Consider the following 12,019-nt stretch of genomic DNA (forward strand, 5'->3'; position numbering starts at 1 on the left):
TCAATGAGTTTCCAGTGTTATTATCAGTAACTCTAAAGTCAACAGAGAACAGCCATCATCTTCGCTGTTCTTCAGGAGGAGTGAATGATGAAGCTTGGCTGAGTCAGTCTGTAGATACAGGACAGACTGAATAACACTACACTAACCTACTTTACTTGTTATACTGTATATGTTTCTCTCTAAACATACCCCATGAGGAATACTCAAACAAGATTGTCAGTATGAAAATGTGCCATCTGAAACTTATTATCCTGCATGTGTCCTTAGTGATATTTCATCAGCTAACAGCTGCCCGTGCTTAAAAAGTCTCTGGTTAGATTTTGTTATTCAATTCAAGAATTAAGTTATTTTCAGTGACTTTAAAATCTCATCCATAGCTGCTTTGAATTTCATTTGAATGAATAGATTTACCCCGACAACAGTAACGAAACAAAGAAACTGGCTTTCAGTCGACTGTGAATAGAGTGATTAATAGTCACAGTGTAAATAAAAGGCCTGTTTATCGATGGTCTAGATAAAGATGCGTTTTTGTCTGCGGGCTGTGTGTGTGTGTGTGCCAGTGTTACAGTAGTGCTGCACACAGCGGAAGTCTTCCACGCTGCTGACTGAGTGGCTTTGACACAAATTCCAGCTCACGCATGGAAGCATGTAGTCTCGCCTTAGCAACTGCTGCAGCCTCCCATCCGGAGAGTGGAGACAAATGGCACATGTGAGCTGAGGAGGACGGAGCTCCATTCACAGTGACACAGTTTCACTGTCTGCGCGTCTCTCGCTCCCTCGCTGTACTACTTGTTCACCTCCCTCCTCACTTCCTCCCTCTCGCACACTGTTCCATTCTCTCTTTGTCGGCCTGGTTTGACCTGGAGTCTCAGGCTCATGTGGTAAAGGCTGGAGGTGTGATGTGTTTTGTTTTGCCCCGGGGGATGTGAATCTCTCTTTCCTGGATCGGTTCAGTATGAATCTCCATATATAGTTAGTCAAAGTCAAAGTGTTTTATTTATCAAATGCACAGTATAACACAAGGTCATTCTGAACAATGAAATTCTTAGGACAAGGCAAGCAACAACTACGTAGTAGGCATAAGAAAAAGAAAAAAGAAAAATATCAAATATTAAATGTTAAAGAGTCACAAATAAGGGCAAAAATAGCAAAAGTACAGCAGTTCCAGAGCCAGTAAAGATGGGCAATATGGACAGTAAGAATAAGAGTATTAAATATTATAAAGGAGTATTAAATATTATAAATATAAAGTGTAGGAGTGCTATTCTGTGGGTGAGTATGGGGGAGAAGGAGTAGGAGGAAATCCCTGACCTGGACCTTTCACTCCTGCTGTTTTCCTACCTAGTGATTCAGTGTAGGGAAGATGCCTTTGAGTAGGTCAGTGATTCAATACAATTGAATTCATTTTGATGTGGTCCGATTTGATCCAATACAATTTGATTCAGTGCAATAAAGAGCAGTGCAGAGTTTACCTGTTATGGTGCCCTTATTTTGACTCTAAGCATCATAAATAGGCAAGGCATCTATATAAAATAACTGGAATGTCTCACCAGTTGCGCATTTTACTGTGACACATAATGTACCTCTGTTTGATATTTCTCTGGAGCTTGACAACATAAATGGATTTATCAACATTCCCTACATCTTACATTCTTCCAGCAATGGGAAAATTTCATCCACTGCTAGAAATGTGAAAATATTGCATTCCACCACACCAAAAAAAGAAAAGAAAAAAGAAATGGCGGATAATGTTCCACCGCTGTGGAAGTGACAGCGTTTCTGTAAATGAATCAGATTGTGACAGATTCCATGATGGATGAAAATGCAATGGCAGGACACACAGCTACTTACTTTTTGTTTCTGGTTGACATTTCAATGTAAACATAAACTCAAAGATATCACTAAGTGCGTGTGTGTTTAGTGTGAAAAGGCTGAAAATAATTATCATGAGCAACCACAGTCTACAAAATACTTGACTGACTGACGAGACTTTGAATGTGTGACACTCCACTGCTTTGAGCCCTCAAGCTGTTCCATTGAATATTCCCACATCATGTGAATGCAGCATAAACCACAGCCACATTCACAAGGGGGGAAACTCATAACTGGATGGAGAAAATTTTTTTGAAATAAAGACACTGTAATAGAGAAATCAATATTCTATGACTGTTGAATCAGGTTTCCCCGGTCAAAAGACGGCTGATGCTGTTTGTTAACCGTCTCCCCCAGCTTTCACCAAGTCCTGTATGTTTGACTCAGTGCAGCCATATTTTACACAGTTGGCCTGGTCTGGCAGATTTGAATTGGATATTCGTTACGGCCCATGTTGGACAGCTGCAGTGTAGCAAATAAAGCCACCGGCCAGACTGAGTGAAAGAGAGAGCATAGCTGTGTGGAGGGAGTCCCTGAGGTGGCAGCCACAGGGACGGCTAGCTAAGGCAGCGCTGCTTGTCACACACGATATTAATCCTCATTGCTCTCTACCTTTCTCCCTCTCCATCCATCTCTCTGTCACCAGGAGAGCGGTGCGAGCTGTCGTCCCGTTCCGGGCGCTGCGCGCCGGGCGTCTGTAAGAACGGCGGCACGTGCGTGAACCTGCTGGTCGGCGGGTTTAAGTGCGAGTGTCCGGCGGGCGGCTACGACAAGCCCTACTGCGAGATGACCACCCGCAACTTCCCCCCGCAGTCCTTCCTGACCTTCAAGGGCCTCCGCCAGCGCTTCCACTTCACTCTCTCTCTCACGTAAGTGCCTCCACCTCGCTGCAGCAGGCTTCACCTGGATCACCCACTCTCTTCCATCCCGCCTCCATAATCTGTGATTCACTTTTTAATCAGCCTCCCCCACATCGCAGTTTTGCATACATACTCGCCAGCTCTAACCTCCAGTGAAGTATGGTTTTGCCTCCAGCCCCCCTTCACATTTATGTAACCCATAATGGTGTTTCATAACAATAATGGAATCACTCAACAGCCATCTTTTGAAGAGGCACTTTGGTATCAGATTATGGTATCGGTGCTATAAATATTGTACCACTGCCACAGTAATATCACTGCCAAAACATAGTAGAGGCATGCATACTATACTGTATTAAACTGCAACCTATAAAGTTTGAACAGAATATAAGTGATCAGCCGAAGGACCTGGTGTTTTTGGAGAGGAGCCTTGCATAACAGAGGATATTAATCCCAGAGCCAAGAGTCTGATCTTATTACAGTCAGAGCCACTGGTCACTTTGAGCTGTGAGTCAGTGCTTGGCCTATTTCAGCATTGTCTCTCTCATCAAGTTGAAGCTTGAGATAGGCTGCCGTTGGCTGGGTGTGTGTCCAACAGGGATATTTTAGTTTGGGATTTTTCATCAGTTTTTATATAGTTTCCTCCCATTTGTGTTTCAATTTCAGTTTAGTTGTCAGTGTGAGCTTTTTCATTGTTATGTTTTAGTTTAGTTTTTATTTAGTTTCAGTTCTAGTTGTAGTATTTTTGGTAGGATTGGTATGTTTTAAAGATATAATGATAGAGGTCCATAACAGGTGTTTTGTACATGTTTGCATTGGTTTCATGCTGCAGAAATGAAAAGCACCAGCAGACACAACAGCAATCTGAATTCAGAGCATTTAGCTAAAAATAATCACAAACTGGACTCTGGTGTTTTCAACATGAGTCAGCGATGGTGTTGGCAACGCTGGCCAATCCTCCGAGGCCAAGAGTTGCTCATGACGGCCTAACAAGTCGGTCTACAGGAGCGTCATCTCATGGTGTGGTTAGCGTTCAGTAAAAATTCACTGCCCAAATGTAATTCTTTTTTTACCCTGCACATACCCCAACAAATAGACAAACTAAAAACATTTAATGTATATTTACATTTTATTTTATTTAGTTTTACAAGTAGACAACATAGTTTTAGTTCAGTTTTAGTTTTTTCACAAAGTCTCATTTTTATTTTTATTTCAGTTTACCTCAGTGCTTTTTAACTCCTAGTTTTCACCTTAGTTTTAGTTTACAGTAATAACCTGGGTATGCCATTGCGCACTTAAAGGCTGCTCTCTCATTACATTACATTACATTACATTACGTCATTTAGCAGAATACCGGTGTACCTGTGAAGGTATTTCATCACTGACATTGCCTTGCAACCATGCAGCCATCTACAGTATTTTAACATTAGTATTTTGAGCCATTTATGCTAAAGCTTTAAATCTGTGCCAGGCACTTGGTGTGTTGGAGGTGTGTGTGTGGAGGGGGAGGTGCTCCGAAATGAGCAGATGAGCTGTGAATACTGAGCACATGCAAAGCCAGCGGGGGCCTCCATGTTAATAAGAATCTACCTAAGGCTGACGGAAATACGCCATGTGTGGAAATGTAAGCGACGATAAAAGCGCTCAGTTCTGTTTGATATCCGTCACAACAAAGCATCACCTCTTGGAAGGTATCACAGGGAATGTGCCTGCCATTCTGCTTCACTTATTGTGATGCTTGTCACTTTAGACATGCTTGGCAGGGGTTGACACTCAGAATGGGTGGCGGTGAAAATGATATCCCTTTGTGATTTTAATGGACGTGGTCTTTCTTTACATGAGGTTCAGATGGCAGTCGTATAGATGGAGAACTGCACAAACCAGTTTTGAAAAGCCCCAGTGTGTGTTTCACTGACGGGTCAGAGAGCCGTGAAGTAGCTGCTGTGTGAAGGTGCAGATCCTGAAAGCTTGAGGCAGGTGAGCTCAACAAGCAGCTCTGTTACCTGAGAACAGCACTGATCAGGTTTCTCCCATAAAGAGCTTTTCTAATGACAGCTCGCGATGTGGATCCTGTTTACGCAGAGAAATGCAGCTAATTATAGGTCTCATTCTCTCACAGCTTTAGCCATGGAGGTCTACCATTAAGGCTGAGATTTGACGAATAGTGTAAACAACTATACTGAATGGCATTGAAGTAGAACTGGCCATATTCAAACAGATTTTGGTGGTGAAATTTGTGAGATTGATGATATTTATGTCGGGTTTATCCTCATCTCAGTATAACCATACCTGATATTCTCAATTATTATTGTTGAGGTCATGAACAATCAAAGCATTGTAAAACTCACACCTGCTGTTGGATCAATGAATGATCCAAATGTGCACTGCTCATGACCTGAACATGGAGTCGATCATTTTACCAATCTTCAAACCATACAAGAGCACGAGGAAGCAAAATCTTGTTGAACAAAACACTCCAACAATAAGGCTTCATTTATTTTTTCTCATCAATTCATGTACTACTGAAGTACTGAAAAGGTACATTTTTGTAGCATTATTTTACACCATGCTTTATCTATACAAGGTTGTAAAATGAGCCAAAAAACAAAATCAGTTGGGGCTTCTCATATATGTTTTTTTTTTTCTCACCACTGCACACATCTTATTGCATTGCACCATGTAGCGTGCCATGACACTATTCCTACATAAGGGGCTGGTTGTTATTTTTACTGATGAGTGCCTAATGTGACATGCAATGATGCCAATGGAGCCAGTATTTAGTTCCAGCTGATTACTCTCATAGTTCAGAGGGCTCAGGGGGCAAAGTGGAGCAGCCTCTTAAACCGATACGTCAAAACCTAGAAAGGCTAAGCCAGAGCTGCTGAAGACTAATCATTCTGAGATGGCATTCTTTATTTTTACTGGACTTATACTTATAGTAGCCCTCTGACTATTTTGTCTGTGTATTGTCTGTGCTATTATTATCAGTTGGAGGATTGATGTTTGCGCTTTCCTTCTCTCCGCTCCCTTCTGAGGTCGTAATTATCATTTTTCTCAGTAAGCAGGTCAGCGGTGCCGTGCCCCCTGGCTACGCTCCAGCTCAAGAATACTGCGCAAACAGCATTACATGCGGTATACCCCCACCCCCACCCCCACCCCCCCTGAAGGCAGCGGAGAGAAAAAAAACCTCCCCACATTCTCTCAGAGCATCCCTAGATATTTGGATTTGTGAATGACGACCTCTTTCTAAAAACAAACCACTCCGGCGGAGACTGCAGCTCAACCCAACCCGACTCGATAGTAGTTGAACTGTGGCACTTGATGAGAAACTGTTTATGTGCCAGAAAAATCACACTAACAATGAAGTTGTGGTTGCATCAGAGCCAGTTTGACTGTAATTGAGTTAAGGTGTTTATACTAGGTCAGCTCATTTGACGGTGCTTTTGATGGATTATTAAGCCGCACGTCAATGTAGTCAGTAGCAGCCCGGTGGAAATTACAAATGCCAATAAGCCACACAAACGACACGCCTCTCAGTTGTCAGACAGATGTACACAGGCGGCTCATTGTATGGTCCCCAGGGAGAAGGATAATGGATGAATCCTGTTGTTGGTGTTGGATCTTTTTTTTTTTATAACACAGTTTCACACATCCCGGTGACCTACTTCATTACATCGGAAGTGGATCAGATTTACGACCACAGACCATGCCTGACAAGTATAGTGTGTTATTTTTAAACCGTGTGCTCTCATCCACATACTTTCATCCCAGGCGGAGGGGAATCGTTGGCAGCGTGGTCCCGGAGTTTGAACTATATGGAGGTGCAACTGCGTGCTCACATGTGTTGAAATGTGCATTAATATGCAAGGAACAGGCAACGCGCTGGCCCCAGGCGCTCCAGTGTCACCGCCAGACGTAAACAGAAATCTGGAATTGAGGTTGTGGTTACGGCATTGGCAGCTGTCTGTATTCTCCTTCATGAGGAAACATATTCTGAAGCGGTAGTTGTTATTACTCTGAACTGTGTCTTCTACTGTAGGTTTAATGCCTTTCCTTACTTAGTAATGCGTTGGCTTTCCCCCACCCTGCTGCTTTGACATTGCCCTAGTTTTCTGTCTCTATGTAGTACAAAGTGGGGTTTTTTTGTTTTGTTTTTTTATGTGACTGTGTGGTACCTATTCATGCAGTTTCTGTGTTTCTGGAGTGTGTCATTGGCCGTGACTGTGCTGCAGATATGGCAGATATCTCTTGTCCCTGTCTTGGTCTGTGCTCATGATTAACCCTATTATCTGTTCAGTGATCTTTGTAAAGTCTCTGCGTTGTTAAATCTTGCCCTCTTTTCCTCGTCGGTGAATCACATGGCACACTGCATTACTGTGCTAGAGCAGTAATCCAGTAGGACAGGAAAACAAGGTGAACGTGGGGAAAGTCGTTCTTGAGTGTCTTCATGATAAGATATTTTTAAATAGGACATGCCAGACTACTGTCCTGTTTTTTTTTCCTCTTAGTATGGCATGCAGACGTGGCTGAGAACATATGGTTGTTTACAATTTACGTTGATGGACAATGATTTAGATGTTTTGGGATCCTTATGTTCAGTTTACATGGTGAAGATGGATCAAATTAATACATACCGTAATACAAAATATGAACTATGTAATATAAAAGTGGCAGGCTGGCCTTGAAGTTAGACAGGCTGAGATAGAACGGTTTGTAGCTCAGCACCCTTACTTTCTATCACCTTAATCGAAAGTGCCCATTTTGGCTGAACAGCCTTAGAGCAAGGCATCAAATCCTGATCTGCAAAATTTACATTTCTAGGAACTAGGAAAGACCAGCCAACAATGCATTTTTGACATTATCCATGGGTTTTGTAAGGTTTTCATAAGCCCAATAGGTTGTACAATTTTCTCAACCCATAGAGGACCATGTAATCCTTTGATTGAAGTGAAAAATTAAAGATCACCAAGTTACGTGTTATAAGCTTTTCAACCGACAGCAATACCCTGCTGCTCAGCTGACTAATTTGATGGACTTGTGCAGCGTCTGCCCTAAAAGTGGGAACTTGTGACTTCCCATCCCGGTCATCCCAAAGACACAAAAAATGGTACTTGGTCCTTTGTGCCGCTCTCAGCATTTAAGACGGGGGGTGAAGATAAGAGCCTGCAAGAGCTGCCACATGCTACACAATACAATCAAGGGATTAATTCCTAACCAGGGTCCTTATCGTATCTTTGGACACTATCACATTGTTTTCCTTCTCCCATAGATATTTATTGCATTCAAAACGTGTATTTTTCTGTTTTCCAGATTTGCCACCAAAGAGCCTAACGGTTTATTACTCTACAACGGTCGCTTCAATGAAAAGCACGACTTCATTGCCATGGAAATCATCAACGAGCAGATACAGCTCACTTTCTCTGCAGGTAGAACACTAATACACTTTATCGTCATCATCATATGGTTTGCTGCAACCAGTTTCTTCTGTTTCTTTCATATGGATGCATATCATTGTACTGAGCGCTGTGCCGTGTTTGACCTCTGTCATCCTATCCCAGGTGAGACCAAGACTACGGTTTCACCATATATCCTTGGAGGTGTCAGTGATGGCCAGTGGCATGTGGTCCAAGTCCACTACTACAACAAGGTACGACTGATCGGTACCAGTAGAAGAACATTCATTCCACCTCTCAAAGATTATGAATCTGTAGAGCCTGGTTTATGATTAGCTAGTTGTAGCCACTTGCAGGACTGGATCTTGCCTTCTGTATGTTTCTTTATTCCTTCTCTGAATTAGTTGACAAGAGCCTACATGCCTTTGGTTAAACACAACTGTCCTCAGCCACTGTCACCGTCAGGCATGACAATACAATACCAGACATAGTTGCTAAAGACATTTGGAGTGAAATCAGGTCACAGACTACAGGAAACAGTGTAGGCTGTGAGGATAACTGGCACTTGTCATGCATTGTCAATGGCAAATTGATCATTAGGGTATCTTTAGTGTAATGACTGTACTGAGTGTAGACCGCGCTGGAGACAGCATACTCTGTGCTGTGTAAGTTTGTTTTTTTGCTCCTTTAGAACTGCTGCTGTGTCAGTCTAAAGAATTACCGTTGACAGGCTGATGATCTGGAAGAGAGCCAGGCTGCCAGCTAGACACTGAGGGAGGGGAGGGAGAGACAGAGACAGAGAGAGGAGGAGGGGAGGAATGGCAGATGAGAGCAAGAGACTGAAAAAAACAGGGGGGGGGGGGGGGGGGTTACAGACATGCTCAGATAGGACCAAATATGTTTTGACAATTATTTTTCTATAAGGACTTCACAGCTCAATCAGTGAAGAATGTATGGAACTATTGTCTCCGTCTCGTATACTTGCCCTTTCAGCAGTTTCCCACTCCCACCCCAGACCAACACACAGGATGTTACATTTTACTCTATTGAGGAAGTCACTTTGCATCATAAAGATGTTGCCAGGCAACTCCCCCACTGTGGATATTCTATTCAGTGTCTATGATAACATGGCCATGTCAGATTTTAGCCAGCAGAAGTAATGGGGGGAGGGAGGGAGAGGGGGGGAGGCATCTTGTAGGCTATTGGATGAAAACTATTTGGTTCTTTGCCTAGAAGACATTATACTCTCATTAATCACTTTGGTACAAACCCCAAAGTCCAATGAATCTCTGAATCATTTGTTTTTGCGTTGACCTGGTAGTTTTACATGTGTAAGTGTGCTACATATTTGATGACGTATACATGCTTTTACTTTGAAGTTTGTCCATGTACAGTACCAGCTCTAGAGCCGGAGAGATGCAACATTTTTTATTTCTTTGTTGTGTTACTACAGTTCAAGTGTACTGGTCAACACAAGTGTATTTATCACACTGACTACATAGCATAGTTTTAGCATTGAACATCAGAAGGCCCCAGGACAGCGAGGGCCCAACCCCGGGATAGAGCCCCGTCACTATACTAGTTGAACTAATCCTCTCAGCCTCTGCAGCGCTGGCCTCATATTCCACATCCCGTGAGTCACTGAGGTAGAAAGATGGCTCCTCCCACTAGAGGTATCCCACGGTGGCCTAGTCTGGCCTGTCCCTGTCCGCAGGGGGTGGGGCAGGATGAGGTGGTGGAGCTGGGGGGGCATTTTAGATTGAAATGTGCCTTTCAGGGTAGTGGGGACTGTGGAGAATGGCAATGACCGCTGCCTTTGTGCTTCGCTCTGCTTCCTTTGGGACCATGGGCAGTGAATGATGCGGCCCCGGGGAAGGTGCCCCTCTCTCTGTTCTGGAGCGAGGAGAGAAAAGCGGAGCAGGAGAGAGGACCAAAAGGAGGGTAAAGAAAAGCAGAGAGAAGTATTGACTCGGGCTTTGAGCGGGGACACTGCGCTTCAGGGCCAACCCCTCCAGTTGCTATGGTTTTCCAGTCAATCTCGGATCCCATATTTGTGTTGTTTGCTGCCATGCTCCTCCTGTGCATAGAGGGTGACAGGGTGACAGGGAACTCATATTCCCATAATCCCCTGTTGCGGCGAGCGAGAGCAGTGTTTAATGTAGTCTTGAGCAAATATGTACGTTCCAATCAGCTTTGACAGGACTGGGTTTTGTGTAGAAGAAAGACTGGCTGACAGACATTAGCGGACAGTCATTATAGGAGAGTCAACAGCCGTGACTGATGGCGGCTGTAGTTCAGGGAGTCGGGGGCCCGGGAGCCGCAGCAGACAGCGCAGGTCAGTGAAAGGACCGGCGGATCTGGAGCGCAGCCTGCTTTGGACCTTTCATGGCAAAGGGAAACCGTGGAAAAGAGCGTGTCGGATGATTTCATCTATGACAATTCTAACTATTCCGCTATTTCACACCACATGTTTGCTTGTTCCGTCGTCAACAAATTTGCCCACCTTCACCTCAACAGGGGTCAACTGGAAAAAATAAAAGTCACCATTAAAATCTATTTTCATCTACATAACATTTCATTGTGGAACGGTAAGGAGTTTCTCAGTCAACAATACGTGTTACACTAATTTTTACTGACATTTCTGTTCCACTTGGAGTTAATGTTAATTGATGCAGGTGAGGTGTTGTGAGGGGATGGGTGTTTATTCAGCCAGGTAGAATAGGGTTATTGTTCTCATCCACATCTCTAACACTCAGCACACTGTGATCACAAGACACATAATGACCACCGGAACAGCAGCATTAATTGCTCAGAGAGATTTTATCTAATTTACTCAATGAATACCATTAGAAAAGCATGTGAGAGAAATTAAGTCCCACTAAAATGCCTTGGGGTGAAATGATTTTTGTCATTGCTGTGATGACTGACAGAATGTTTTTTGTCATGACTTCCTATACTACAGTTGGCTAAGATATTATACCAGCAATGTCTGCTTGTGAGCAAAAATACACCTACATCTCCATGGGGGTTTTCTCTTAGAGCCTTTAATTTGGGGGATCAGACAGTCATGATGAGGCCGTCATAACAGGAGAACAATCAGGAAATTATAATTCCTAAGGCTTATGCAATCAGTGATGGGAACTTATTTTAGTGTATGTCTATGGGAGGACTGAATAACCAGGCAATTTGTGTGTACAGTATTCCCAAGCGATGAGCCCACTCAGGCCGAGTCCTCATATCATCTCTGCACACTAGACAGGCTAATTCTTGCTAAATCCAGTCTGACCAGCTGACAGCTCAGTGGCCTGCAGGCCGTGAGGGCGGTCGCTCCTCTCATCGCTGGGGCAGCAGCTCGCGACACCAGCTTGAACCTATACTTAGGGTTAATATGAGCTCTACGTGACCTCAGAGAAACGGCCCGATTTGAAAAGAGGTCGTGACCTTTATTGACAGGATCATCATTCTCTCCCCCTCAGGCCCCTCCTGCTTTTGTTGCTCCCCCCATTGATTTCTCAGACAATGAAAGAGATCCTTTGTCGGCAGGGCCGCTGTCCTGCAGAGAGCAGGCCCTTCCGTGTATGTGTGTGTGTGTGTGTGTGTGTGTGTGTTGGGTTTTATTTGCCAGCCACTGCCTTTAGCTCTAGCTGTTATGGTTTGAATTATTAAAATGCTCAAGAACAGTTGAGATGAGTGAGCTGATGTGATAGAAAAGACCATTTGGCTGTTGTTCCCCTATTGCAAAAACTCCAGGTTTAAAGCTGACACATAAAGCTACTTACAGGTTAGCGCTGGGTGACATTTCTAGAAATTTCCAGGCTGTTTTATGGATTGGTACCTTTCTTTGAATGCAGTATGATGATGAGATACTTTCACACAAACCCTTTTTGAGTCTGA

At 43.6% G+C, this 12,019-nt stretch overlaps 1 protein-coding gene across 1 annotated transcript in view; it reads left to right on the forward strand.

Moving 5' to 3' along the window:
* Positions 1–12,019, forward strand: part of celsr2 (cadherin, EGF LAG seven-pass G-type receptor 2) — a 58,216-nt gene that overhangs the window by 25,822 nt on the left and 20,375 nt on the right. Inside the window, exons 3-5 of the mRNA XM_071925949.2 lie at positions 2,519–2,741; positions 8,043–8,158; positions 8,291–8,379. Of these exons, the coding sequence (XP_071782050.2) occupies positions 2,519–2,741; positions 8,043–8,158; positions 8,291–8,379 (428 nt within the window). The remainder of the gene's footprint in view (positions 1–2,518; positions 2,742–8,042; positions 8,159–8,290; positions 8,380–12,019) is intronic.

Source organism: Centroberyx gerrardi, chromosome 5, assembly GCF_048128805.1.
Source record: "Centroberyx gerrardi isolate f3 chromosome 5, fCenGer3.hap1.cur.20231027, whole genome shotgun sequence".
NCBI classification, from domain to species: Eukaryota; Metazoa; Chordata; class Actinopteri; order Beryciformes; family Berycidae; genus Centroberyx; species Centroberyx gerrardi.